Source organism: Colletotrichum chrysophilum, assembly GCF_026319265.1.
Source record: "Colletotrichum chrysophilum strain AFK26 chromosome Unknown scaffold_64, whole genome shotgun sequence".
NCBI classification, from domain to species: domain Eukaryota; kingdom Fungi; phylum Ascomycota; class Sordariomycetes; order Glomerellales; family Glomerellaceae; genus Colletotrichum; species Colletotrichum chrysophilum.
In genome coordinates this window covers 88,525-115,493 of record NW_026517351.1, presented here as the reverse complement: position 1 = coordinate 115,493, position 26,969 = coordinate 88,525, and the positions used below count along the sequence as shown (strand labels likewise).

The 26,969-nt window shown below is 51.4% G+C and overlaps 6 protein-coding genes across 6 annotated transcripts; 2 read left to right on the top strand and 4 right to left on the bottom strand.

The window, feature by feature from the left end:
- Window positions 1–1,106: 1,106 nt before the first annotated feature.
- Window positions 1,107–1,973, bottom strand: COL26b_007743 (uncharacterized protein; the record flags this gene model as incomplete). Its single annotated transcript, XM_053180528.1, has 1 exon — window positions 1,107–1,973. One exon carries the CDS (start codon window positions 1,971–1,973, stop codon window positions 1,107–1,109), a length of 867 nt encoding a protein of 288 aa, XP_053035521.1.
- A 1,832-nt stretch (window positions 1,974–3,805) lies between these two features.
- On the bottom strand, window positions 3,806–5,603 carry COL26b_007742 (uncharacterized protein; the record flags this gene model as incomplete). The annotated part of the gene is made up of 2 exons (XM_053180527.1): window positions 3,806–5,278; window positions 5,337–5,603. The coding sequence occupies 2 exons, from the start codon at window positions 5,601–5,603 to the stop codon at window positions 3,806–3,808; spliced, it is 1,740 nt and encodes a 579-aa protein (XP_053035520.1).
- Window positions 5,604–11,332: 5,729 nt separating this feature from the next.
- On the top strand, window positions 11,333–13,387 carry COL26b_007741 (uncharacterized protein; the record flags this gene model as incomplete). Its single annotated transcript, XM_053180526.1, has 2 exons — window positions 11,333–12,262; window positions 12,548–13,387. The coding sequence occupies 2 exons, from the start codon at window positions 11,333–11,335 to the stop codon at window positions 13,385–13,387; spliced, it is 1,770 nt and encodes a 589-aa protein (XP_053035519.1).
- A 645-nt stretch (window positions 13,388–14,032) lies between these two features.
- COL26b_007740 (uncharacterized protein) lies at window positions 14,033–15,178 on the top strand (the record flags this gene model as incomplete). The annotated part of the gene is made up of 1 exon (XM_053180525.1): window positions 14,033–15,178. One exon carries the CDS (start codon window positions 14,033–14,035, stop codon window positions 15,176–15,178), a length of 1,146 nt encoding a protein of 381 aa, XP_053035518.1.
- A 342-nt stretch (window positions 15,179–15,520) lies between these two features.
- Window positions 15,521–17,575, bottom strand: COL26b_007739 (uncharacterized protein; the record flags this gene model as incomplete). Its single annotated transcript, XM_053180524.1, has 7 exons — window positions 15,521–15,723; window positions 15,776–15,877; window positions 15,937–16,241; window positions 16,299–16,426; window positions 16,486–16,817; window positions 16,888–17,082; window positions 17,149–17,575. 7 exons carry the CDS (start codon window positions 17,573–17,575, stop codon window positions 15,521–15,523), a joined length of 1,692 nt encoding a protein of 563 aa, XP_053035517.1.
- An 8,212-nt stretch (window positions 17,576–25,787) lies between these two features.
- Window positions 25,788–26,925, bottom strand: COL26b_007738 (uncharacterized protein; the record flags this gene model as incomplete). The annotated part of the gene is made up of 3 exons (XM_053180523.1): window positions 25,788–26,180; window positions 26,217–26,532; window positions 26,645–26,925. 3 exons carry the CDS (start codon window positions 26,923–26,925, stop codon window positions 25,788–25,790), a joined length of 990 nt encoding a protein of 329 aa, XP_053035516.1.
- Between the last annotated feature and the right edge of the window lie 44 nt (window positions 26,926–26,969).

Here is a 26,969-nt window from a genome sequence, read left to right as displayed (position 1 = left end):
GTCTTGACGCCATATCGTGACATCGCGGTCATAGTGTTCGTTCTGCGGGGAAGATGCCTCGCGATGGTGCCCTCCGCCATGTCTAAGACGAAAGCTCACTGGCTGGAAGCTCTTCGATGATGTCAGGTTCGTCGGAGCTATGATCATCTCCAGGTACCAGCACTTCCGGCACGTATCCCGGTGAAACTTGACACCCCACGGTACTCCGGGTATCCTGCGCGAGAATGAACTCGCAGACCCACACTGGAACTGTGTGAGAGAGTTGTGCTTGTTCAATGAACATCCGGCCGGCCGGGTTTTGACTTCGTTCTGTCTCGACGAACTTTGACTCCATCAGGACCCTTCTCAAGCACTCCTTCAGACGGGTTACCCTCCAAACTCATGGAACCTCTCACGAACCCCGCTGATGAGGCGGTAATGCGCCGCCTCCTCGAGACCGTCTCGAAGCTGCGCAGCATGACACAAGAGCGGGACCAGAGCTACGACGAGTTTATCGCGGCGTACGACGCGCTGGAGGCACGACTCCCTGTGCGGCTGCCGGAGTTGTATCGTGTGTGCGACGTGTTGACGAGGTTGGTGCCGGAGCTGCAGTGGCAGATTGTGGCGGCGGGGATACCGGCGACCAGGGAGGATTTGGATGTTGCTGCGAGGAGAGCTTGGGATGTTGTTGACGAGATGGGGTTCTTGAAGGGGTGAGTGTGATGGGTTTCAGTTTGTGCTGGCTGTGGTTTCTGAAGGAATTATGGTCTTCGTCGCAGTGGAAGGAATGCTAAAGTCTGACATGTATGTGTGGGGCCATAAGATATCAACACGTAGCATACGTAGCTAAAGACTCGATATGATTGAAGGTTTTCGTATTTGTTTTGATGAGTTATACATCTAGACTTGCCAAAACTATCATATTGAGACGGAGGCTTGCCTACCAGGAAGCATGAAGTAGCAGGTCTGGATAGTTATTAAACCCTTCGGGCCCAGTCTTGTCTGCTCTGCGCACCTGACCTGCCGCGTACATGATCGATTTTACTCTGTGGGTATCAAGCCCTGTCCTTCGCCTTCTTATCTCCGTCAATATACCATCCCAGATGCGCTTTGAACGCTTTCAACTATTAAACCCGGAACAACGGATGGCGCGCTCTTGCGGTCTTGAGACTGCCCGAAGTCAACTGCACAGACCCAGCCAGTCCGGATTTGACACCACGCTCAACGCCCTCACTCCATTCCTGCGGTGATGAGGGTCTTCGTTTCTTTATCATCGATGTCTTCGTGTTTCGGATTTTGTTCTCCATGAGCGACTTTCTGAACATGTAGTTGTCCCATTCCCGGAGCTCCTGCGCTCTCATTCTCTGCCAAGCCGTGTCTATGCGAAAATCGGTCACCAGATCCTCTATGCGGAAGGCGAATTCCTCGTCGTCGGTGAATTCCTCGGTGTCGCTGCCGCTGTCGTCAACTGCGAATTTGACTCTTTTTGCTTTCAAGGATTCTGTTTTGTCCATGTTGGTGCGCTTTAGAGGTCTGTCCGGCAATTTTGTTTTTGGTTTGGAGTCCTGAGAAGAGGAGTCCCTTGGTGATGGTGATTGACTTTGTCGTCGAGGAGGCTCATGCTTGATGGCATCGGTGTCATATTCAAGCGCCTCGTTGAAGCGTACGGTTTTGGATAGTTCCGCGTGAAGCTCAATGTTTTTAGGCTTCTTCAGACAGCTCCTGAGGGGAGAGCACGTGCTGATCTGCTCGGGTTGAACGGGGCTGCTGGTGGGTGTGCTGAAGTGCCGTGCGCGCTGGATGGCCACGGGCTCATCTGGAAAGTGATCGAAGGCAGCCATATCTTCGGGGTGGGCGAATATGAAATTTTCCAGGGTGTGTGAGAGAGCAGATGGGCGAGGGTCAATGGTATCCTCGGTGAAGCGAACCTGCTTCTTGCATGGATTGTAGTCGGAAGACCAGCTGGTCTTGATGCAGCTTTTGGTTGAACGCATTCTGATTGCAGATGCAGAAATACCCATTAAAATAGGCTGGATATGTGTTGAATGATGTCGCAGTGGTAAGTAGTTGCGTCTGAGGAAGTTGATTGTTGTTAGATGTTTGAGACGATGATGGTGGATAGACGACAATCAGCATTGAGGATGACAATTCGGACGAAAATATTCTCCTGGAGGTGCGCCTGAAGCTTGGAATGCATGCGTTTGCGTCTCCAATCGGAGAAACTAACAGTCACCATTGTGGAAACCCACGACGGTGCGATGATACAATGGACAAATTTTGTGTGATGGAAGGCAGCAGAACCTTATTAGGCTACGGCACATTTGGAAATTCGTGTAGTTATTCCCTTGAGGGCTGGTGATATATGAGCTGCCTGGAGGGGTCATAAGGGTACGATCAACCACTAGATGGATGGAAACCCTTTGCCACAACCCTTACCCGAAGAGCAAGGGATATTCACGTAAGGCCGGGCAGTAAGCCTCTAAGAACCGAAGCAGATAATCAACCAGCATTCTGATTGAAATACCATAGTTTCAACAGATGGTCAAGTCAACAGATGCCGGCTGATAACACGTTGATCTGAGCCAAGGTACGCCCAGCCACGTGGGAACATAGAACCCTGAAAGCCAGGAAATGTGTATGGTCCACCTCCATGGCCTACGATATGACTCACCAAGAGAATGACCCATTTGCCCTCGACCATAAATCAGGACGTCTACACCGCATCAAGACTTGAACGGCATAGGATGCGCACAATAGTCCCTGAGCGCGTCTAAGTTCACAGAACGGCTGGCTGCCGGCTGCCACAGGAAACAAACTCGATTTACTGACCGCTGCATAGAACCATATCCTTCAAGTCCATCATCACCATTCATGAAACAATGCTAAACAGTAGGCGAGCAGCGAATATCAGCCTGTTCTACACCAGCTAGTATTATATGTCCACCGTCCAAAGGGAAGACTTTGGCTGCCGGTCTCGGTGCTTTGCTCAATTATATTCAAGGAAATTCTCAGCGATGGTCATCCCGTCCGGACTTCTTGTGTATGATTGGTGTCCTTCATCAGTGACCATGACATCGGCCACTGCGCGATCTTTACCAACATTTTGATGGCAAGCCAAGGGGTGCACACCTGCAGCTGAGGACAGATTCATCCACACAACAACCTCCAAATCCTACCCACCACCTCACATATAATGGTAGATGAATGTGCGGGGTGGCATGCACACACGGGAATGGAGCTAAATGCAGATAACATAGCGGCCCCTGCACATAGGCTGTTGCTGTTGTGTAATCAACGTTGGTCAAGAGCCGTAGTGGTCGGAAGCAGAGTCTTTGTTGTTTCTTCACTAATACTACCCTGTTCACCGATTGTTTGCTCCCAACACGCCCGCAGTGAGGTCGGAACAGGGTTGTCTTGGAGCAAACATAGCGTTACGGCCCTACGCCGCACGGCCAAGAGACAAGGATACGAGGTCGGCGCTACCAGATGACTCTGATTGTCAGAGACAGATCGTCGTGATGGTGCGATTCGGGAGATTTTAATCTCATCGCATTGGTTGGACGCCCGTATTCTCTCGGGTGGAGTTGGTTGCGATTCAGTCGTTGCAGACCTAGCAACGCAAACTAGCATGTCTGACATTCTGCTCATCGCTTCGGTTGCAATGTGGACTCGTTTGTGTCATGGAATGTGATCTGCTCTAAGAGCGACCGTCTGCTACACTATGTCTTGGTCCCTGCGGGTCTTTAGAAGATCATCACGGTCAAGCTTGCGAAAGACATCTGATGAACAGGAAATGCATAACTTTTTTCTAACCAGGGGCGCCTATCTACCTCTTCTCAACGTCGACTTCTGTTGTAGTCGTAGCCGCCTCCTCGTCCCTCTTCGACTCAGGTGAATCGGCCTTGCCAACAATCTCTGAACTCCTGAAGAAAACACAAACAATGACAAGGGAGGTGATGCCCAGGGCAAAGTTCATCCAAGAAGCTGCCCTGAGACCATCCAATGAAGGTTGGTCCCATTCCATAACAGGCCCCACATCCTCCACCGATGTGCCCCTGGAGTTTGCCATGGCGGCTGTCTGAACGGCAGTCGAAAGAGCCAGACCAATGGATCGACCGACCTGGCCGACAGAGTTGACAAGCGCTCCACCCAGGGCCTGGTCTTCTTGAGGAAGTGACTTGGAGACGAACAGAATGAGAGATGGCCAGGCTGTATCTGAACCAATGACTGCCAGAATCATGGCCGGCAGACCGTAGGCGAAGTACGACGTCGTAGATGGGATGGGTATCGCAAACAGCAGGCAAGCAATGGAGACGGAGGCGCTGCCACAGACCAGTAGCAAGTATGTGGGCACTCGAGAGATGAGAAGCGCTGCGGCCCATGCAACGAGAATTCCAGCCACACCAGTGGGAAGAAAGTAAAGAGTCGTGGTGATGATCGATTGACCCTGGTATTGCTGGTAGAAGTATGTCGCGTAGGTGAGGAAGTTGTTGAATGATGAGAAGAACAGAGCCATAATGGCCATGGCTGCGCAGAATCTGACGCTTTGGAAGATTGAGGTCTTCATCAGAGGAGGGCGGTTGGTCTTGAACTCCAAGTGGCGTTGCCAGAACCAGAAAGAAGCGATGATGATGAGGGAGATGACGAGGAGGACTGAGATCCAGGGCGTGCGCCAGCCGACGACGTTACCCTCCGTCAATGCCAACATGAGCGCGAGAAGACCCACGGTGATGAGACCACCTCCGATCCAGTCGACGGACTTCTTCGTGCTCACGCCCTTCTTGTGTAGTGTGACAGCCTCGGCAGGAAAGACGAAAACACCAGCAATGGCAACGAGACCAGCCAGAAGCGCCAGGACACCAAACACCCATTTCCAGTTGGCGTATTCGGCGATGATGCCAGAGAGAATGTTGCCGAAGATGCTTCCGAGGGGGGCGCCAGCGCCGTAGGCTGCGAAGGCATACGTCTTGGCTTTGCCTGGCGGGAATGTGGTCCCCAAGATGCCGATTGCTGTGGGAACATTTGCGGCGGCACCGAGACCTGACAGGCCGCGAACGAAGTCAAAGGCGATCTCGTTGGGAATGAAGGCACACGCAACAGTCGTAGCGGCAAGCCAAGCAGTGCCGAGGACGAAGATGAGACGTTTGCCATAGATATCTGCAATGCGACCCCAGAGGAGAAGGAAGCAGCCAAAGGTGAGAGAGTAGGCGGAGACGATCCATTGAACGCGAGATTCGGGGATGTTGAGGTCTCGGCCTATGGTTGGAAGGATGATGACCACGGCCTGGATAGAGAGGGTCTGGTGAAACATGTTAGAAGATTTGTTCCCTGATCGGCGGGATGAAGGCTCGCCTCACGTTCAAGAAGCATGCGCCGGTTGCGGTGGTCGTGAGGGCGATGGCCTGGAACTTGGACAGAGGAGCCTGCTTGGGTTCGCTGATAGTGCTGCTGGTGTCGTTGTCTGACTGTGTGCCGTCTGACGATGCAGGCGCATTAGATGTTGGTTCATACTTCTCTTCCGAGAACATGCCCTCGCTGGCATGGTGAGTCGTGATAATCTCGATATCCTTCTCCTCAACAGGAGGGAGGGAGGATGACGAGTTGTTATTCTGGAAGCCGCTCATGATGGGAAGTCACCTGACATAAGAAGGAAAGATGTGACTTGGCCGGCGTTGTCCAATGTGGGAGTGAGGTGAAATTTTGCTCTGGCTACTGATCTGGTGAATGTGCCACAGGATCCAGGTGAGCGGCCCCGGGCTTTTGTATTCTTCGAAGTGGACGAATACCCTGGCCATGTTTGCTCCCCTTCCTACTCGAAGTAGAAGTCACCCGAGCACAACATCCAACCCTAGTCTCCCATAGTAATGGAGATCGCAAAATGGATCATGTAGGTCAGCTTGGCCCTGTTGGTCGGATGCCTTTGGGAGTTACGTCGGCTAGGCCCATCCCGGTCTAGGACGCCAGGGCCGTGTGGGATGGGGTTCAAGAATTACACAAGACATGCGGAAGTGTAGCCGGTGGCAGTAGCCCTGTAGTTTGCTCGCCTTGGCTTCAGTGGGTGAAGAAGCACGGCGTGTTTGCCCTTGGTCTGTGGCTTCGCTGAGTCGAAGCCATGTCTCCCGGGAGGGGGTATCCGGTATATGTCCCGCCGCCGCGGGCGGGCGGACCAGACCACCCCTGGTAGCCCCATGCACAATGATCGTCCGATGGAATTGGATCTTATTTGTCTCCTCGGAAAGATGAAGCTGAGAAATGCCCGGTTGGAGGTCTACCTCCGTTGATTTTGGGGATCGCCGTAAGTCAGGACGTTACGTCAAATATGACTGCTGACGCAGACGATGTGGCGCTTTTCGATTGGTACTACAGTAATAAGGTATACCGGAGCAATTAGCAAAGCCCCCAACTCTGATCTAACAACTGTGGTCGCATCAACTGCTGACGAAATCAGTCTCGAGTGAACAATGTGCGCGTTTGGGTCCCTTTGTGATTTGCAAAATTTTCTCGAAAGAAAAAAGAATAATAATAAAGACGCCGCATTGTCTGAGATCCTCCCACCTGGTAGACGTCGGTAGATCAAATGTAGGGGGTCGATCCGAGTAAACAAAATCTTTTGGGAATCAGCCCGCCCAGTCGCACGCTAACCTGAGACATTGGGTTCCCGGTTCAAGAGGTGACTCGAAGAAAGTGAGAACTCGTGTTATTGAAGAAGGGAGGGAGAGAGCCGGAGGGGGGAAATCTAATGCAGCGAGGCGTCATTGGGCGCTCTGCCGAGTGTTTCCCCTCCCTTGTTGAGAAAAGAACGGTGTCGATACGTAGCGGGTTGCGGGTTTACAGAATGGTTACATTCCCAGATAACCGGCCGGCCGACAGGAGACAGGCCCCCCGGCGCAGGAGAGTTTCTCCCATCACTGCAGAAAAAAGCAATTATAAGGAGATCCGAGGGCCCCAACAAGCAACTATAACTGCGAGGTCAGACACCATGATGCAAGGTCTCGCGTACGATGAGGCGGTCGCGACGAACCTATTGGAAGAGCTGAGCGCTTACTCGATTCAATTTGATTTCGTCAAGGGCCCCCTTCCTCTAGCTTTGCTTTTCTCCAGATCTACACCCCTTGTCTTGTGAAAAAGCCCAAGATCCGGTTGGGTCCCCCCGGCGCGTGGATAGGTGCATTAGGTTGGGCCGGTCAGGGTCGATCGATGCATGTGAGCTTCCATCAGAACAGTGATGTGTAACCGCCTGTCGTGCTGGGTGTAAAGACATCATCCGATTGTCACATTCGAAAAGAAACAACAAAGCTGACCATCTTACCTCACTGGCCTAAACTTGTGCAGATGACCGGTCAGCTTGCAGCATCTAGAGTTCGCTATGGTCGCGCTGCTGTGACGCGGCAGTTGTTTTTGTCAATTCTTTTGTGAGGGCATTCCGGTCGTGATGCCCTCAATTCCTTGGCCAGGCGACGTGATTCAGCGAGCTTTCTTTTTTGGGGGCCCATGCCCCGCATGTTCTTGTGGAACCCCGACAATCTTGCCATCCCTGAACCACAGACGAGGAATTTTCGCTTCGGGCTGCTCGAGAAGGTTCCCATTCCGTGGCGCTGGTTCCCCGGGTGAGACAGGGTGACCAATTCTCCTGTGATGGTTGACGTGAGGAAACTTCCCGGCGCAAGGGAGGATGCAAAAGAGCCCAACCAGGGCTGATCTTGCGATACGAGGAACAAAACAAAACTAGAAAATGCAATAGTCTGTCGTGGAAGCGGATCACCGAGGCTGATTTGGAAGTTGATACACCTGAAGGGAGTGAACATTTAAGTGGGCATCTTACTCAGCCGCCGCAAATCTGCCTTCTGGCCTCTGCTGTGCCATCATGAGACCTCTCGGCACGGAGGATCGATGTTGACACAAGACTTGGGGTACATACGGCCTCGATCTCGCTCCGACTCTGGTGCACGAGATGGTTCAGGACGGGCTTCTAAATCGCAAGATGAGATTGTCTCGGCGGGCCAGAGAGAATTCGGCCGAGAGTGGACAGAATAAACGACGTTCCATGTCGTCGAGGGACGGTTGGAAAAGCCGATTGGGAATTTGAACTTGGCGACGCCCTCAAACGCGTGGCAAAGAGTCAAGTCTTCGGGCGGCTGCAGCCGTTTTCCCGACGTAAGCAGCCACCCGACTGCAGGCTAAACAGGCTGGAAGAAATGTGCAACGGACATGAGGTGATTGGGTGGCTCTTCGCTCTGCGTTATGTCTCGAATCCTCGCAACGAGATTTGTCCCACCTGACACCGAGATTGTAACGTGGTGACAAAACCGCTGGGCGCAGACGCGAGACACAAGGCACCTGACACAACGTTGGACTCGAACACGGCGTTCAGGCAGAATCTGCCACATTGACCTTGCGGGTTCCATTTGTTCCATATGCTTCAGAAGAACATGGTTTGAGGCTCAGATGTGGACGTAGTAGAATCGTGGTCAGCATGAGGCTCTGCAGTCTCTGACGGGAATTTCGTCTGGTGTGTCGGCGGTGATAGCTCTGACGAAGTCGACTTCGTCAAATAGGTAGCGTGCCACCATATTCTAGGCATAATGCTTGCTTTCTGACTCATCTCCTGCTTGAGAACACAATAGTAGGGGCTGATATTGATGAACTGATCGTCACTTCCATCGAAATTTGGATGTTTTCTGTGTTTTCATTGCGTTGCTGGTATCAAAACTTTGTTGAAATAAGCCAAAGCTGTTTGTTTGGATTCAAAACCAATCACCCTTGAAAGAACAAAACCAGAAGTGTTGTAGACACAATGGGTGGCTGAATTTTCTATTCTCTTGGCTTCCTGTCAGGCAGCTTTATTGGGAGTCTATTGAATGCAATATCGCGCGACGCGGTAATAATGAAGCCTTACACAGCAAGAGTATAATTATGCCCACATCAATCCTTTCGTAGCATATCGCTTATATTCTTACCTGTAAGCACGGTCGCTTGTTGAGAATCGTGTTTGGGCTTGGCAAAGCCCAAAAGGCTGCAATGCGTATGACCCAGATCTTCTTGACGACATGAAGTTAGAAGTTGCCTGGAATTTCGGAATAAAATATTGATCCCACGAAAAGCCTGCTCAAAGCTTTTGTTCCTTGCTCGAACAGCCCAGATGTTTCTCCTGGCCTTTCACGCCGACTCCTCGCTGACTGAGGGCTAACAAAGGCCGTGCTTAAGAAAATCGAATCAAACATCCCAATTTCAGGAAACAATTTGGAGGCTCTGACTATGATTCTGCCTAGGTATGATTCACTGAAACTTCTCCTTGACCAGACCGATTGCTTCGCCCATGTCGTTGATTTCAATGCCTGACTTGAAAACCCAATCCGTTTCATTTCATAAACTGTCAACCTCGTCACATCACCGCCTGCATGTGTATAGAAACCGCTCCAACTCTCTAGCCAGTTTCAAGTTTCTTGTGAAAAACCACACCTCCTTCACTACCCTTAACCAACACCCGACTCCAAGTTTTGGGACGTTCAAATCCTGTCACCAAGCGACTCTCGAACTCCTATTTTGTCTGGATGCAAGTCGATCTTCGGGAATCACCGCGGTAGCATCATCGAAAGTCTGCTACCTTCCTGAGTTATGAAACGCTCATCGACACCATTTCCTGAGCCATCTAGCAGGTTCGTGCCATCACGCCGAGGGCCTGTGCCGCGACTTCGATAATCAATATGTTTCCACTCAACAGAGCTCTCTAACCTTCATGAGATTCCCTCTCCGCTGCTACATTTGGCTGAAGGTTTCAATGCGATTCTACTCAATAGAGCCTGCTGGTTCACACAACTCACCACAAGTCCTCCAGAGAGCATCGTACTTGAGAACAGACAAATCGCGGCATCGCCCAGGTGATTCTGCTACGAATATCGATGTCATAGGGTAGTCATATAGGCTTCAGAACCCCTCTCTCATGGAATCACTATTGTAAAGGTATTGGAGTGAAAGTAGCGAGCCCTTTGAGGTTCTCTTTTCCAGGCCCTGTTATTCGCAAGAATACGCTGCAGCAAGTTGACTTTCTGCTTCTTGCGTCGTGTCTACCTACAAACGCGGAATCTTTGCGATGATACTAAGTACCTCGATTCTCTTTACGGTATACTATGTATTCGTTTCCCCTTAGCCATCTATGAGTAAAAGCGTACTTAGCCTAACTTCACTTAGGCAACGCATCCTTCGATTTCGTGGCCTGGCCGACACACGCGAAGGTTGGATAGTATTTTCGCGTAGGTACGTATGTAGTCACCATGCGTAGGACAATTCCTTGCGGCGAGTGGTCCGTTATGGTAGCAGTTCATGAGCAGCAATATCGCCTAAACCCAAGCATTTCAACTGCTACCTTCCAGGTTCAGCGAACCTCATCAATTAGGTCTAACCTTCTATCATGAGAGCCTGCCTTCCTAGTACGTACTTTCAGTATCTTTCCTCCTACCTTACCTCACTTATCCCCTCACTTCACTTCAGCCTACCCACTTTATTTCACTTCAGCCTGGCTACTTCAGTTCACTTCACTCCAGCCTACCTACCTTACCTCAACAACCTCAACCTCACTGCGATTCTGCGCTCCATTTCTCCACTGGTGCCTGCTTTGCGTCTTCACCCCTCGAAGTGCCCTGGGCCCCCTCACAACCTCCTCGCCAACCTTTCACAGGAGACGAAACAAAGACAGATAAGGACCTCCTTCAGGCTATCATCTCATTGTACTGCTGCCTGTCGTCTCCTTGTCGCACTTCACCTCACCCTTTTCGGTTCTTCATTGCGTCCGAGGTGCTTCTAGGCGCGTCTCGTTGCTATTTTGGCACCCAAGACTGTTCTCGACGACGCGTCGGAACCTTCACCTCACCTCCACCGGGTCCAGGTCACGTCCATCTCAAATCGCGACTGCCTTCTCCCACCTCCCAGACCTTCCAGGCCGCCTACACACCACGGCTCTTCTCCCCCGACAGCTGGGGATAAAAGATCGTCCCATCTCTCCTCCCAGTCACAACTTCCATCTTCCTCATCCACCCTCACCTCCACCCACTTTCACCTTCCATCTTCTTTCACAATCTCACTCAATCCAAAAGCTTTCAACCTCAACACAACCCTTCCGTCCAACACAACAAAGGGTAACAGACATCATCACAGAAAGCTATTTTTCGTTCACTTCTGCACGCGATCGTTCTTGTCCCAGTTCAACGCAGCGGATTATCGCTACTACCTCCGTGTCCAACATTTCACATCAAGTGATTCTCTACTGACTGAGTCTGTAAGGGGTGTGAAACTGACTCATTGAATCGCGCAGCCACTTCGCAGCCCTACCTCGAGACCACCCGTCGACGATTTCAAGATGGCGCCTAACAACACCCGAGACAACTTCAATAGCCAGCGCATCATCAACCAAGACGATAGCCCCAGTGCCCTGGCAGAGCGTCCTCCCACTGCCAACCGGCTTGAGCGAACCAATGGCCTTTTCCGCCCTCACACCCCGTCGACCCTCGCAGCCCTCAACCAGGACGACTCTCCAACTCCCGCCATACATCATGGCTCCCGTGTACAGTCTCTCCGCAACCAGTCGGATTTTCCCGCGCCATGGCCAGTACCCACACCTCCCTCCATCGGCGACAACTCTTCTCCTTGGGTCCGTTTGGATCCGGTCCCTCCCTTGACCTACCACTGCAGCTCTAGGTCTACCACATCTGCCCCCAATTCGACTTCGCTCTTCGGAATCTCTGGGACATCCACATCCAGATTCATCGAGAATGGGGTAATCCTCACTCCCTCATCATCCGGCAACTTGACTCCGACCTCGGGCCCTCAATACCCAACTCGTCTCCCCCGTCCAGCAGGGTCGACTTCGAATCCCATCAATGCGTCTTCCGACCGCGACGCTATCAGGGTGGTCAACCCCAGCATTGGTTCAGGCCAGTTGCCCGCCAACCTGACTCCAGCCTCGGGCCCTCAATACCCAACCCGTCCCCCAAGGTCGACTTCGAATGCCAACCATGCGTCTTCCGATCGCGACGCTATCATGGCGGTTGACCCAAGCCTTGGCTTGAGTCGATTGTCCATCGGCTCGGGTCCTACCTCGGGCCCTAGATCTCAGACTGGTGCTGCGAAGTCGGCTGCGGAAGTCACCTTTGATTCTTCCGATTCAGATTTAGACTACGACTCCGAGTCGGACTCTGGTCGCGAGCCCGTTATAATGGGCAATTCGAGCTCCGTCCGTGCCAACGCTTCGGCTCCCACCGCCGTCGTGAATAATCCGCTTCGGTACCTCGTGAGTCCCCTCGTATCAGAACGTTCTGAAATGTTGATGCTAACTTGGCCGCGCAAGAATGCGATTCCGCCCATCAGAGACCCTTTGTCGGCGCTTCCTTCGGGGCCTAGGGGAGTTCCCTGGCACAACTTTAGTAGGCTCCCGCATCCATTGGGCCTTGTCACCGTCAGACACCGCAGACGTCCATCTTTCCACTCCTCAGACGAGGAAGCAATGCCCATGCCCAGCCGTCGCATCGCAGGCTCATGGGAGACTCGCCTGGTACGTTCACAAGCTAGATATCAGGCGGCCACGGGCAACTCGCAGTGCTCTGGATACGCGCATCGTCCCCGCCAGTATGGCCCTCCCAACAACGCCAACTCTTTCCAGCCAACCGAAGGTCGACAGCCACAGGGTTTCCGTCCTACTTGGGCTGCCATGCGTGCCAAGCAGGGCCAGGCCAAGGACAACGACAAGGATAGGGCCGCGCTCAAGGCCATGTACGGCATCTCGCCCAACTACGCCGGTGACCCGACCATCGAACGCAATCGCTCCGCCGACATCCCCGATAGCGAGAACTGCGCCCTTTGGATCACCTTCCTTCCGCCCGACGTCACCCACCGCGAGATCCTCGCCGAGATCCGCAACATGGGCCGCATTTGGAGCGTGGTGATTAGCGGCCCCGAGCCCGCGAAGAACCACCACACCGCGGCTGCCAAGGTGGTCTTCTTCGAGCTCGGCGCCGCGCAGAAGTTCTACGCCATGAGCTGCAACCCCGCGCGCCGCTTCAAGGTCCGTGGCCACGTCACCAAGGTCGAGCTCAATCGCATCAAGACCGCGCAGGACAACCGCCGCAACAACTCTCGCGTCCTCCGCATCAAGGGCCGCCCCGACGTGGTCAACAAGGACGCTCTCACTGCGTACTTCAAGCAGAAGATCACGTTCGAGGTTGACGAGGTCATCACCATCGTCATGAACGAGGACATGGGCGATGTGGAGTACCGCTTTGGCAGCTTCGGTAACCAGGCGGAGTTGGCGTACTTGGCTCTGCAGCGCGAGTACGATGTCGGCGGGATTCACTCCCCCTACTGGGAGGTTCAGTACGGCCACGACCCTTGCGCCCCGCAGTCAGGTGCGTACAACTGAGAGCCATTTGTGCGCGACGGCGGACAGATGTTTTGGTGGTAGATGGAGTTTGGTAGGATATGAGATTGCTTTTTGAACTTGATTGTTGGCGTTTGCATTGATACCCAGTTTACGGCTTTGTACTGCTGCTTTGAGTTGCTTTCACTTCAGAAAACAAGTAACTGGTTTGATGGACATCGTGCTCACGGCACCCGGTTTGGCCCACTTGGTCCAGATAGCTTGGAGAGATCTCAGGTGGGCTTTGATAGATACTTCGGACCATGAATTTCCGAAAGCCAATACATCGAGTTCACAATTTCCAACAGATTGAGGTTATGATACCTGGCATCAAACATCGTAAAGTGAAGGTAAAGGGAGAAATTGAAGTCCAGCAAGGGGGCGGTTGTTTATGGGAGGCAGGCGGTCAGACCAGCCTCTGCGCCGCATTCGTGATTCTGCCGCTTATATAATCGTGATGTTCTCAGCGATGGTCCGTGCAGCCCCCAAGACCGCCCATTGGCGGGGTTCGGCCTGACACATTCAGCGATCGCTCCTCCTTCCTTGGCGGCCTGTGGCGATTAGCGAGCTGCAACCTTGAGTGTTCGACTTCACCGCGGCTTTTTTATCTTGAGAAGGCTTTGATTTCATCCATATCACTCAAAGAACATGGACACTACTTCAGAGGCAACTGGAGATGAGAGTCTTCCTTCTCAGATGGAGACTCTTGCCGTCTCGGATAATCTGAAGACTTCTCAGCCATCCGACGAAGGGACTGAAGCTAATGAGACGGCAATCGACACGGCCTCCATCGCCACCACTACCGACGCCTCACAAGAAAACCAGACCTTTTTGCGGGGTGAGGCAACAGAGGCCGTCACAGATAGCGATCGCGTCGCCGCCTCTGGGAATCTCAAGATACGCTCAAAACGCACCGAGCGACGTCAGCGTAAGATGCTGAAGAAGACCGCCAAGAAGTCGTCACAGCCAACCCACCTTTTCGACCTTCCGAACGAGGTCCTCAACAACATCATGGTCTTTCTTCTACCCAGCGATCTTTTCAGAGTCTCCCGCACATGTCGCCATCTTTACGAGTACGTGAAGCACGACGAGACCATCCTCGCTCGCGAAATCATTGCCGCCAGATACCCTATCCTGGAGAAGTGCTTTCGTCTTCCGATTCCTCTCAGTGAGGTAGACCCCGAGACCCACAGCCGTCTTCAGCATCCAGACAGAGTGGCCGCGCTTAATATTCATCGCCGTTATCAGCATATTCCTCCCGCTGATCCTTATCGCACCTGTACTTGCCTCACCTGCGTCATCAGATGGAACGCGCTCTGCAATGCTGTCGATTTCTCCAACTGGCAGCAAAATCTGGAAAAGGGCGAGCCAATTCCCATGATGGATCGAGGCAAGCCCTTGCCCGAGTGGAATCGTCTTCTCGTCGATCAGACCATGAACCTCGTCTCCAGGGCAGTTACTTCTCCCCTGCTACATGCCTGTATCCTGGAGAGCCACCTCAAGAACACCGTTGTAGCCATCAAGCGTCACAGTCAAAATAAGGGCAATAAGAGACGTCACTTTCAGATGACGCAGGCCGACATCGAGTCTCAGTCCGATCTGTTCCTCGATAGACAGGGGCCCGTCACTACTGAGCTACCTTTTCACCGCGACAACTACTACATGCTCGAGGCTATGATGCCTAGCCGCACGTGGCTCACTGAGAAGAAGCGGTGGGGATACATGCCGGCGGAGGCGCATCACAATGACCTGGCGTGGGTCGCGACAAGGTGGCAGATGCCACGGCCGTCTTAGATAAAAGATTAAACCCCCTGCGTACAATATAAGGCACCAGGCACCTTAGCCCCTTGTTTATTAATTCCGACCAAGCCCCGTCATCACTCTTGCCCCTGCCTCCGTCCTTGGGGTGCCTGTCGTCATTCTCGTCGTTCGCGTCGGCGTCGTCGTCGTCCTTATCGTCATCTTCGCTATCCGCTTAGGTAGCCAAGCCCTACACCAAGCGAAGCCGCGAGAGATTCCGAGATTCGGCAAACCGTATAACGTAGGGTTTGGTTCATTCTTGGAACAAATCATATTCAAATCTGAGAGCTATGGAATCCGCTTCAGATATCAGACATACCCCATCTGACGTTTTGCTCATGACGAGCCAGCTTCAGGTCGCTTCTTGAACACGCAATTCAAACTGCCCGGCTTCACAATCAATTGGAACTTTGACTCTCTGTGAAGTCTCTCTGCATCCTCACCCGGCGCGACTTCAAAATCATAATTCCAGAGCGTGTAGGCCACGGTCATTCGGATGACGTTCATCGCGAGCCGTTTACCCACACAATCAAAGCGGCCTGGTGTGAAGAGTGAGCTTCATTTTGAAAGTAACAATCATGTGTGACTTACCGTAGTGGAAGGGAACGAACGCTCGTCGGTCGATGATCAAATCCGGGCGAGTGGTCCAGCGCTCGGGGATGAACTCGTGTGGCTGTTTCCAGTACTTGGAACCTATTCGTAGTGTGTCAGCTTCTCTCATCTTGCGAATGTAGAGACACGGGGTAACTTACTTCGTTGGTACACATGCAACGGGGTAAAGACTGTCACGCCACCGGTGATGTACGTTCCGTCTGCCAAGGTAACACCTTCAGGAGGCACGACTCGAGGCCCGTTGGTCGCGGCCGGGGGGTGCATGCGCAGTGTCTCGTTGATGAAGGCATCGAGGTACTCAATCTTTGCTAGATCGGCGACAGCAAACTCTCCAGGCACGGTTTTGCTGTGCGCTGGGGCGGTTTCGTCGTAGAGACGCTGGCGGAGCTTCGGGTCTTTGGCGAGGAAGTAGAAGGAATATCCCAATGCGCAAGAGATTGTATCTCTAGAAAGCTGTCAGTAGAACCTTCTTTACAAGTTGTTTGGGTAGACTTTTGCGTACGTTGCCCCGATGAGGATGGCCAATGAGTCGGAGTACAGGACATTGATGTTGCGAAAAGACTTTCGCTTCTCTGACTTGTAGTCGTCAAGAAAGTACTTCATCATGTCGTGGGACTGTTCGGAGTCGGTCTGGAAACAACGCAAAGTCAGCTTTCGCCCACAGTTACTGCCCTTGGATTTGGTCTCACGGCCATTCTCTCATCCACCAACCGCGCCCCAAGACCTTCAAACTCCTTCACCATTCCAAAACGGGGAATGCTTGAGAGCAGCATCAGCGGCCACGAAATCCCACCCATCCGGGCAGCCAATTTGAAGGATGTCTCGATGAGCTCGAGCATTCGGTCGTCGCGGCCATCTTGCACCGTGCCAAAATTGTGACTGAAGCCGACGCGGCCCATGTTGTCGAAAGGGATCAGCTTGGCGTAGAGGGCGGTGTCAATGGGTTTGCCTTCGACCTCTTCGATGCGGCCTAGCCAAGCGCGCAGAACTGCTCTTGTCTCTTCCTCGTACCGTTCCAGAGCTACAGATTACCGCGGCATCAGGGAAAGCTCCTCTATCATGCTTCAAGCAGAGATTGTGAAAGTACACACCTTTTGTCCCTAGTGCTGTGTCCCAGACCCTTCGTCGATCCCGATGCGCCTCGTTTTCCCAAATGGCGTCGAGGTTCAGCTCGTGTTTTGAAGCAAGAGCGCCGTAAAACCCAGTCCATCTCTTGGTTACCTTTGACTGCGGGCCGTGGAATTTGATGTAGGTGTCTATATCCGACACCGATATTTCATTTGGACCTGAATTCAGAGTTAGGCTCTGTCTGTTCTTCCAGCAAGGGGGAATAAGAAGACTTGAAGTCTTACCGAGCCGAACGACATCTCCGAGGTTCTCATGAAGCTTCAGGATTCGATCGTGTAATTTCCAATCTCGGTTGGCCCACATCGAGTAGAACTTGGTGATCCTAGCGGGGAACGGGCCCGGGAACTTGCGAAGGGGATGGAAGAAGACGCGATAGACCCCGATGCTTGTGTAGAGGGCGGCGAAGTACGATCCTGATATGGCCGCGTAGACTATCAGTCCGTTGTAGAAGCCGTAAGATAGAACCGTTCTCGCAAGTAGCATAGATAGCGCAACAGCATGGAATGCCACGATGCTTGGGGCGTCCATGCTCTTGGGACCGTGGATGAAGTAAAGCCAGTGTAACAGAAGACCGGTGATTGCGGCCACGCCGCAGGAGAAATTTGCGGCGCCGCCGAACTTGGCGACCTGCGCGAGCACAATATCTTGCATCTTGACGAGAAGCTATTGATGAATGATCACATTCAACTTCATAGAATACATCAAGGTGGAAAAGATATAATAACCATGCATCCTTCTCAATGTTGAGGACCATGCCCATAAATGTAGTCTAGCACCCCGCCGGCGCCGCGGCGCGGAAGCAATTTGCTACATCAGAGTTTCCTACCACATGCTTCCTCTTCCATTTGATATCAGGCCGACGGTCCGCTTGTGGTCACTTTTGATGTCAGCTTGGCCCAAGTGTTACATCCGTAGGCTGGGGTACCTGCCCAACCGGCGGGATGCTCAGAGTTTCACCTTACCCCAGCGGTTCCCCGCGTCGGGAGTATTTCCTAGTGGACGTGATAAGTAATCTGTTTCGGAGACATATTGCCGAAAATAGTAGAATTTGCAAGCTTGGCTTAAGCGAGTGCGAGTGCCGGCCACGAGTGCTTCAAATTCCGGGAATTGTGGCCAAGATGCGCCTCTGCGGCAGCCGGACACTTTTGAATGGCGAATTCCGCTGCATCATTGAGAGGTGAGAAACCATCACGATCCAAACTCACGTGCAAAGAAGCGTTGTGTTGAGGAAACAAAAAATCAACTGGTATCATTGAAGTGCTATCTAAATCTCATCCTTCCCATGTAACGTTGCGCCATGTAAACATAATCCCATCCCGTCATATGTAAGCCTCTACTGGCTTACCATCTGCCTGGGCCGCCGAAACCACCACCGGGACCGCCAAAGCCGCCGCCGTGATGACCATGGTGTCCGTGATGGTGTCTTCCTCCGAAGCCACCACCCATGCGAGGGCCAAAACCGCCGCCGAAGCCCGGACGGCCACCGCATCCAGGGCGTGGTCCACCCATCATGCCGCCGTGGTGGTGGTGGTGGGGTTGGACCATGACCGGACGGGGGCCGTAACCACCGCCGCCGTAACCGTGGTGTCTGCGTGAAAGACCGAAACACATGTTGTGATGTTGATTGAGTTGAAGTAGATTAAGTTGTGCTTAATTTGTTTAGTCAATGAATTGACTATGTACTTTGTTTTGTTGTGGTGGTTTGAAGTATTGGTTGGGCTTGTGTTGATTGTTGGATTGTAAGGGTGTGTTTGTGTAGAATTGTATGGGTCCTAATTGAGATCTTGGTTTGTTTCAATTGCTTGAAGATGTTTGATTGGTGGTGATGAGCAATCCAGGAATGGAAAGGGAAAACAGGACAACTTTATACAGAATGTTTCTTCAACAGAGTCCCGCATTGAGGCTGTGATCAAGACCCTTCGTGCGTCATTCCGGCTCGTCGGCCGAGCGCTAGGATGCCCACACCCGGCTCGGCACTGGGATCAAAGAGCCAACTTGGCTCATGTCATGAGGGGCCGCGCAATTGGGGGCTCCGCACGCGATCTCGTTACGGCGTACTAAACCGATAACGTCACTCTGAGCCCCGAGCTAGGCGCAATGCGCACTCAAGGTTCATCCCAAATCAAGCGTTGTGGCTTGGGGGTAGAAAACCGTCGAGCCACAACGGAAAAGCAGGTTCATCGGTCAATGCCGAGCCACACCGAGGTCGGCAAGGTTTCTCCCTTCGCAGGGAATGACGCCACACTTTCGAGGCGAGACTATGCGAGTCAGCCCAGCCCCGCGGTGTGCCGGCCAATTGGAGCCGTTGGTCTTGGGGGGCGGCATTTTGGTGCCGCAGTCAGTGTTCGCGCTGGGACAGTTGAGCTTGGCCCACGTCTGTTCGTTGATGACATCTTTACGGACAGTGCAGGATTTCTGACAGGTTGCCGTTGGGAAAGATGGCGGACACGTGAATTCGTCTGGTTTCTCGCGTCTTCGTCATTTGTTCAGGGCCCGAGCTAACTGGATTGTTCTGGACCAATGAGGCCAAGACTCTAAACCTCGGAGAAGATGAGGCGCAATCGTGGCTCAGGCGTAATGTAATGTTAAGGGTCCGAATTCAGAGAAGTCAGGGGATCCCCGTTCTGACAGTGTGGCTTTAACGGCGGCGCCGACCGAGATGTTGGTTCAGAAGACCGCATTTGCTCCACTTCGCCGATGGCCGAATATTGGCTACTGCGGGCTGCACGTTCTCCCACATTCCGAGCAGGGAAAACAACAACAGAGATCTGAGAATGTCAAAAACCTACGCGCGTGACTTGAAAAGCTATGACGTCATTGTCAGACAATAAGTTGAATCGCATCTTAGTCCATGGTTCTCCTATCCCTTGAACATATTTGCTCATCGAACCCGATCCCCTGTCAAAAAAGGTGAGACTGATTTGAGGAGGCGATGATCACAAAACTCTGCATCTTTTGCAGAGGCACTTTCGTTTGGCGATGACTTCGTTCCTATGGCTCAGGAAATCCACAGATCTGGACTTAAACGCAGAATGATCGAGTGAACGAGCCAGTTTGAAATTTGCAGCTAAAGGACGAGTTACCATGAATTGCATGCCTTTGAAGTATTTGAGTACGCGTAGTGTATGATTCTTTCTCGGGTCATTACTATCGCATCCCAGTTTCTCACGTAAGTCAAGACTTTAAAAGTTGCAATCCACTCAATACGCACTGGATCACCCCGATTACCAAACTCGCCAAAGTAAGTGCCAAGATAACTGCGGCCAACCAAAAAGTCCACCACACCACCCAATTTCGGCGGTCATGCCAAAACTGGGTGAGTGTTTTAGGCGTTGCCTCGTCATACGCCTGCTTGAGAATAGTAAGACGCTTTCTCCAATATCGGAAATTTCCCAGTCGACGACGCTCAGATTTCAGCGTGCCACAACAGCCGAGGCGGTGGTCGATGACCAAAGGATGGTCACCAGTGTCAAGCTTCTCCACGCAAAATCTGAGTGATCTTGTCCGGCAGCAATTTACCCCGAATAGGGATTGAGGGTACAGCAAAGCCAGAGTATCAAGAGTTTCCTGTACCAATCCCTCTGGATAAACAGAACTTTGGGGTTCCAAAAATAAGACACAGTCTGCGCAGAATATTTGAGAGGAGTAAACTCACTCGACGTAATGTGTCATGTCTTTCAAGAACGAGACATGATGGAATACACACACCGTCATGTCCCCAGTATCGTCTTCGGACAGCAATAGATGGCTGGCCAGATTGTCCGTCGGTTCAAATCTGATCCCCCCAATTGCGTCGAGACTCCAAGCATTGAAACTTCTTGGGAGCTTTATGTCTTCGGGATTCATAATAATGTCTTTGACGAAGTGATTGTGTATCAAGGTGCGTAGAGGGCCGTCTGTCCAGAGAATATGAGTCGCGACGTCGATCACCTCGCCTTTCGTACGACCGACCTTGACCATAAGAAGTAGGCTCAGGGCGAGGCTTACAGTATTTTCACAGTCTTGTTGAGTTGATGTCCTTCTGGCTTGTCCAGGGAGCTGGGAAATTACTTCCTCTTTCGTCATGTCGCCAGCTTCTGACAACTTCTCCAAGAAAAGATTGAGATCAGCCGATGATCTCAGGGCAGAGAACATACCGTTGCCAACCGATGCCCACTCTCGACGATAAAACTGCTCAAATGCTTCATAGCTAATGTTTTCGGTAGCGGCGTTGGGCCTTCGACGACAATTGAGGTAAATCGGCGGCGTCTGCCACAGGTCTTCGCCGATGTCCGTCATATCCATTTGCACCTTCACAAAGGATGTTTACTTTGATTAAGAAAACGCATTAAAATGGGGAAAGAACAGGACTGGGTATCACTTATGAGCAGTCAACCCTAGAGCCTGAGTGCCGATGACGCTTCCGCCTTCAAACCATCCTACTCCCACGATTGGCCCAGGATTTAGGTGTGGCCGATGTCATTCAAAATTTTGCTCATTAGTCTCCTCTTGTAAGACTTCTTCTACTTGCGGTGGCTTGTGTTGAACTACCACTCATGCGGAGGAAGTGCACTTTCAATTGCCAACAGAGCATGTTGGATTGGTGCCAACGCAGACGGAGGCGTTTCCTCAGAGCAATCAATTGGTTGCATCCACATGTGCAATAATATGCATGTCATAAATACAGAATTTTCGCCCAACAGGCCCAATTGGGCTTGGGTAGACCTGCAGATTCCATTCAAATTTGGCCAACGGTGATGCCATAACAACGCCTTGTCTGCACGGGTCTGCCTTGAACGCTTGGCGGTCCGCCCTGGTTCCCTGGAGCCTCCATCAGATTTCGTACCATCCTCAAACAACTATTGCGGTCTTACACCTTGTTGCTTCATGTCGCATCGGCAAAAACTCATTTTTTTCGATCCTCAAGTTGAAACCAGAACATGCCACGAAGCATCCATGTCCGTCCGCAACGCGCCCCCATGGCCTCATGCAGAAGCGTCATGCGGTCGCGAAATTTTCACATGTCCCCTAAAGAAACGGGTGTGGCACGCCGCAGGGCCTGCGAAAGATGAGTACGAGAAGGAAGTCGGAGACAGAGCAGAGAATGTGATCACCGACGAAGGCATCGAGGGCGCAAGAATATATCTACGACTCTACATGATCGGGAAAGCAGAAGCTATTGCCAAGCCTCATTTGGCGGTATGCTGCAGCAATCTGAAACTGAGAGAACATGCTAAGACTGCCCTCGATGCTAGTGGAGTTCTGCCTTCTCATTTCATTACGATAACCGCAAAGTTCCCTCTAGAACAATCGGTCGCTGCTAAAAGGTTGGCCTTCAATGTTGATATTGAGCAGAAAAGCCGCCAGCAGACGGATTTGAATGCGAACGTGTACGCGATTCAATCGACCCACGAGATTGGACGAAATCTATTCAGGGAACTCAATGAGGCTCTCCCCTCCGTATGGGCTACTGGAGGCGTCTTTGTTCAAGCGGAGGGATTCTGGTACCAGCTGACGGTTGAGCATGTCTCTGACGGCGAGGATGAATCAGAAGATTCCTTGGAAACCTACGGAGGCCAGAATTTCATCGAGGGAGTCGACGAAGACCTTGAGGAGGAAAACACTGAGGATTCGAACCTGGATTATGCCTACGATGCTTTGAGTATTGCTAGCAAAACCCCACCGCAAAGCATCCATTCCGCTGGCTCGAGATTTGACCATAATGGAGACAACGAAACATTCCATTCACAAACTGATGTTCTGGAAGAATTCGACGAAACCTACAATCAACTCACGTCCATTCAAACTCCGTGCCATCTGTATCACCACCATCTCGAGCACGCCAAACGAAAGCCGCTGAGTTCCCACATAGGGTCGGATCTGATGAGGATAGGGGTTGTTATGTTCAAAAGCAGCCAGGGCAAACGCCCGCAGCTGGATTACTGCCTGATTGCGTTGGAAAATCAACCAACGGCTCCAGGCTCGAATCAGATTAACTTGGTTGATTCCAAGTACGACGAGAATCGCCAACTTCTGATCCGAAATCCCATAACTGAAATTAGCGATGCATTGACTGATACCCAGATTATCGTCTTGCTGCCCATGGGCCCAATGAACGGTGTGATGATTCAGGGCATTACACGCTTTCGAAGTGCACATTCGGAAAGTTTCCAGAAACTCCATGTGTTGCAACTTGACGGAATTATCAGCGACGGCAATAGCGGCGCGGCCGTTATTAACAGAGCTTCTGGGGTGTTGTGCGGCCATATTGTGATGGGTTGTCCAGGCACTGGGGTCGCTTACATGGTGCCGGCCTGGGAGGTCTTCGCCGATCTTCAATCAAGAGGCATCAATATTTCGATTCCAATTTCTCACTGTGAAGATGGAGAGCCTGATGAAAATTTCAGGGAACATCGCCAGGTGAATTTCCCCCCGTTACCCACACGCTGCAGTATACCTGATGATACTAAGTTTTCTTGGGACCAGAAGAATGAAATATCTCTCACCACTAAATCTCCTGAAAGAGCTACCAAAGCCTCCAAGCCCCATGAAGGGCTTTCAGGGACCTCCGTCAACTGTTCTTGGGAAGACCATGCGTGGCTGAAGGATATGGATGGGTCACTAAGTCAATCTGACTTTTGGTCTCATTTCTTCAGCTTGGGACGAAGAGGTCTGTCTTCTTTCAAAGCGACTATTCTACGAGAGTTTTCCGCCGGTAAGACGTTGAAGACTTTGCAGTTAGGGGGGCCTAGTTCCCAAAAGCCTGTGGCTAGAATTGATGAACGGGGATACGACAACGGCAAATGTCTTGCGAGTAATGGCATTTACACCGCGAAGGAGCTCTTCCGCGAGCTGAGCAAAGATGTAAGTCATTTACGCTATCTAATGTGCAATACCTGCTAACTAAAGACCATAGGAGCTTCCGAAGAATGGGATTCGAAGCCGTGATGCTGATCGAAAACTTGTGTAAGTGTATTCTCAAATTTCTAGTGGTGATGAGCCACTGACCTTTTGACTTAGGCATGTGACGAATTTGGACGCTTGGACGGCTCTAGCTCTGGCTGCAACATGTTCCAAAGTAGTTGCGCCGCCGCTTTCTGAAGCCCTTTATCAGCATATGGGATTCGACTCATCCATTGGAATATTTTCCAGCGTAAGTACCTCTATCAGGACCTCGCTTCGCACACTAACGGAAAGAAGAATCACGGTTCCCGATGGTTTGAACTATCGTTTCATCTACCCTTTTTCGCATGGAGGAGCAGTCCCGAGGCGCGGGTAGATAGTCGTCAGGATTCTCGAGGTGTCCCCCTGAGACTGTCAAGAGATGTTACGTTTTTACACGAAAGGAATTCGAAGAGGGATTACGATGTGAACGAGTACTTGTACGAGGCACAGACATCCTTGGTCGTCTGTGGATTGAGTATGAGTAGTTGGACGTCCTTCAGCTTCCATGACGCTTTCTTCCAGGACGAATCTACCCTTTCAAGATACCCAAACGAAAAGTTCGATGAGACCGGCGGGTCTATTGACATAGGAGGTCTACAGTCCGAATCTGATTCGTTGTCATGGTCTCCGCGAAGGTGGTTCCTCGAAGTCTTTGCGGCACGGCTTTCCCACATTAAAGACGAATGGGATGCCATATTATACCAGCTGAACCGAATTCTTAACCCTCAGGCAAGTTGCCAAGAAGAATTTCATTGCATCAAATACTGATATCTCGCAGTTGGTACCGTCTCAAGCCTTTTACAGTACTGAGATAACAACAGACCTTGCCACTCTGGCGTGGACGCAAAGCGTAAACAGTCTCCTCATGCTGCTTGAGCATAAGCTAAATCAAATTTGGGATTCTTGCGATAAGTTTTATGGCAGGGAGCTAGCAAGGACTTTTGACGACCCCGAATCTCCAGAAGACATGGCGGCGAGCGACGATCTACTACATGATATTCGGCAGTCAATAAAGGATATGAGAGGTCAACAGGTTAGACTCAAATATCTGACAGAACAAGTCGAAGCGAAAATGTCCACGGTATGCGTTCCATACTTGACTTTTGGAACTTTCGCACTTTAATTTTGTTATGAGATGCTAATGAAACTACCAGCTCCGTTTGGGAATGCAGGTGGATGATTCCAAAGTCTCAATCAAGCACCTCCAAACATCTGAGACAATGGTTCTTGAGCCGAGAATCTTGGCCTGGATGGTCAGTGATATTCTCCTTCTAGAAGAATCAACTGTAATGCTGACGCCCTTCTAGACCATACTTTCTCAGCCTTTGATGATCACTGCTGCTGTCTTCAGCTGCGACGACATTATCTCTTTTCATCGCACATGGTCCAGCTTCATTATTGTCTTGACTATGGTTACGGTCTGCATGGTCCTTGCGGTTTCTATTTGCTTTCGAATTACGGCGGGAAGCTGGGCGTTGATGCCCCAGAAAGTGTCTCAAAAAGACATTATTGGCTTCGACTCTCGTGAGACTACATTTTAGGAAACCAATCATGGTTTTCCTCAGATGACAGATCTGTCTATGAAATCTGAAGGGATCAGCACGGCATGGCGGGAAGCTTTTTCTTTTCTTTTCCTTTTTTTCTGTTTTTTTCCCGACCGCATTGGCCGCAGTTCATACACAACTCACAAGTATCATATTCTTCGTAAATCAATCGGTCAAAATATTCCATTGGTAGATCCCCTCTAGCAGCCTTTTTTTAAGGTCATAGCTGTTCTGGGGCTCTCGGCTACCATCCTCTTGGCCAACTAGAACCATCCTTCTGCAACCTTCCAGATTAAATGCGGCCCTGGCCTTCATAATCTAGTTATCTTGGAAGCATATGTTAAGTTGACTTGTTCCCAACTATGTTTCCCAGAACTTCAGTTTAACACAAGTATTTAATACCCTTCCCATGCTCGATGAGGCTCTCTCAACTCCACAATCTCTTTGTTGGTAATTGCGAAGTACTCCTCGTTCTGCAGCAAGAATTGCTTAATGCCTCGAACGTCTGTTTGCTTTCCGTCATCATGATCCTCCTCCAATGTGTTCAACATGGCATCTAGACGCGCCCTCACGACCTCAGCTCTATACTTGGCCCATTGGTAGTAGAGCTCGGATAGCTCCGAGATCGGTCTAATTGAGGTGAGGACAGAATCGTCCTTCACGCAAGGGTCACGAGGTCGGAATGAAGTTATCATCGTGATGCGCTCGGCGCCGCCGATAGCTGCCAGTGCTTGATGTTCGACATATCTCCCCTGGAGAATGACAGCGTAGCCCTTGAGAAGCGTCAGCTGAGAAACACTTGGCCACCGTGATGTTTTGCTTACCATCTGTGGCCCTCTGACTTTGAGGACTTCCCCTGTACCGGTCTTGAGAGCGGTCTCGCCTCCAAGCATATTCGTAGCATCGCTCATCATCACAACACACACGAACGGGAACGCATCGTAATGCCACTTGGTAACCGAAGTGTTGTCCCCGCTCTTCGCAGCAGCTTTGTCCTCATCGCTGGCAGCTTTCTGGATGGAGATGTTGATATTGCCGACTTCGTACTGGATGTTCGGGATAAGGTCCACTCCTGCAACCTTGGAGATGACTTCAAGAGTCTTCGGGTTGTTCCAGGCTTGGTCCATGAAAGGTGCATATCTGTGACAACAATTAGTTAAGGACGTGACGTGAAAATGGGGTTCCCTACTTCGGACAATGACCTCGCAGTTGACAAGGAGCGAAAGAAGTGCTGTGCAAGCAGTTTTCCCACACTTCCGTTGTGAAGATCTCCTGCCGCATCGTTTGGATGGCCTCCTCAGTGAACAAGGGGAATGGCTCTGAACAAGCAACAGGGGAGATGCCGATATCCTCCGGAAGAGAAACATCCTTGAGAGTAAGCTTCTTAGGTTCTTCGACGAAGGCAAGGTGCTGGTCTGGGTTGAAAGTGGCGGTGGGCCTCTCAGAAGATGTTGGCCTCAGCTCATCCTTTATGATAGGCTTGAAGCTCAATTTGGCCAAGGGAGATGGAGCGGCGGAGACGACTTCGGCCATGACTGAAAATATGTATCTCAACGTAGAGCGTGATAGTTGGGAGT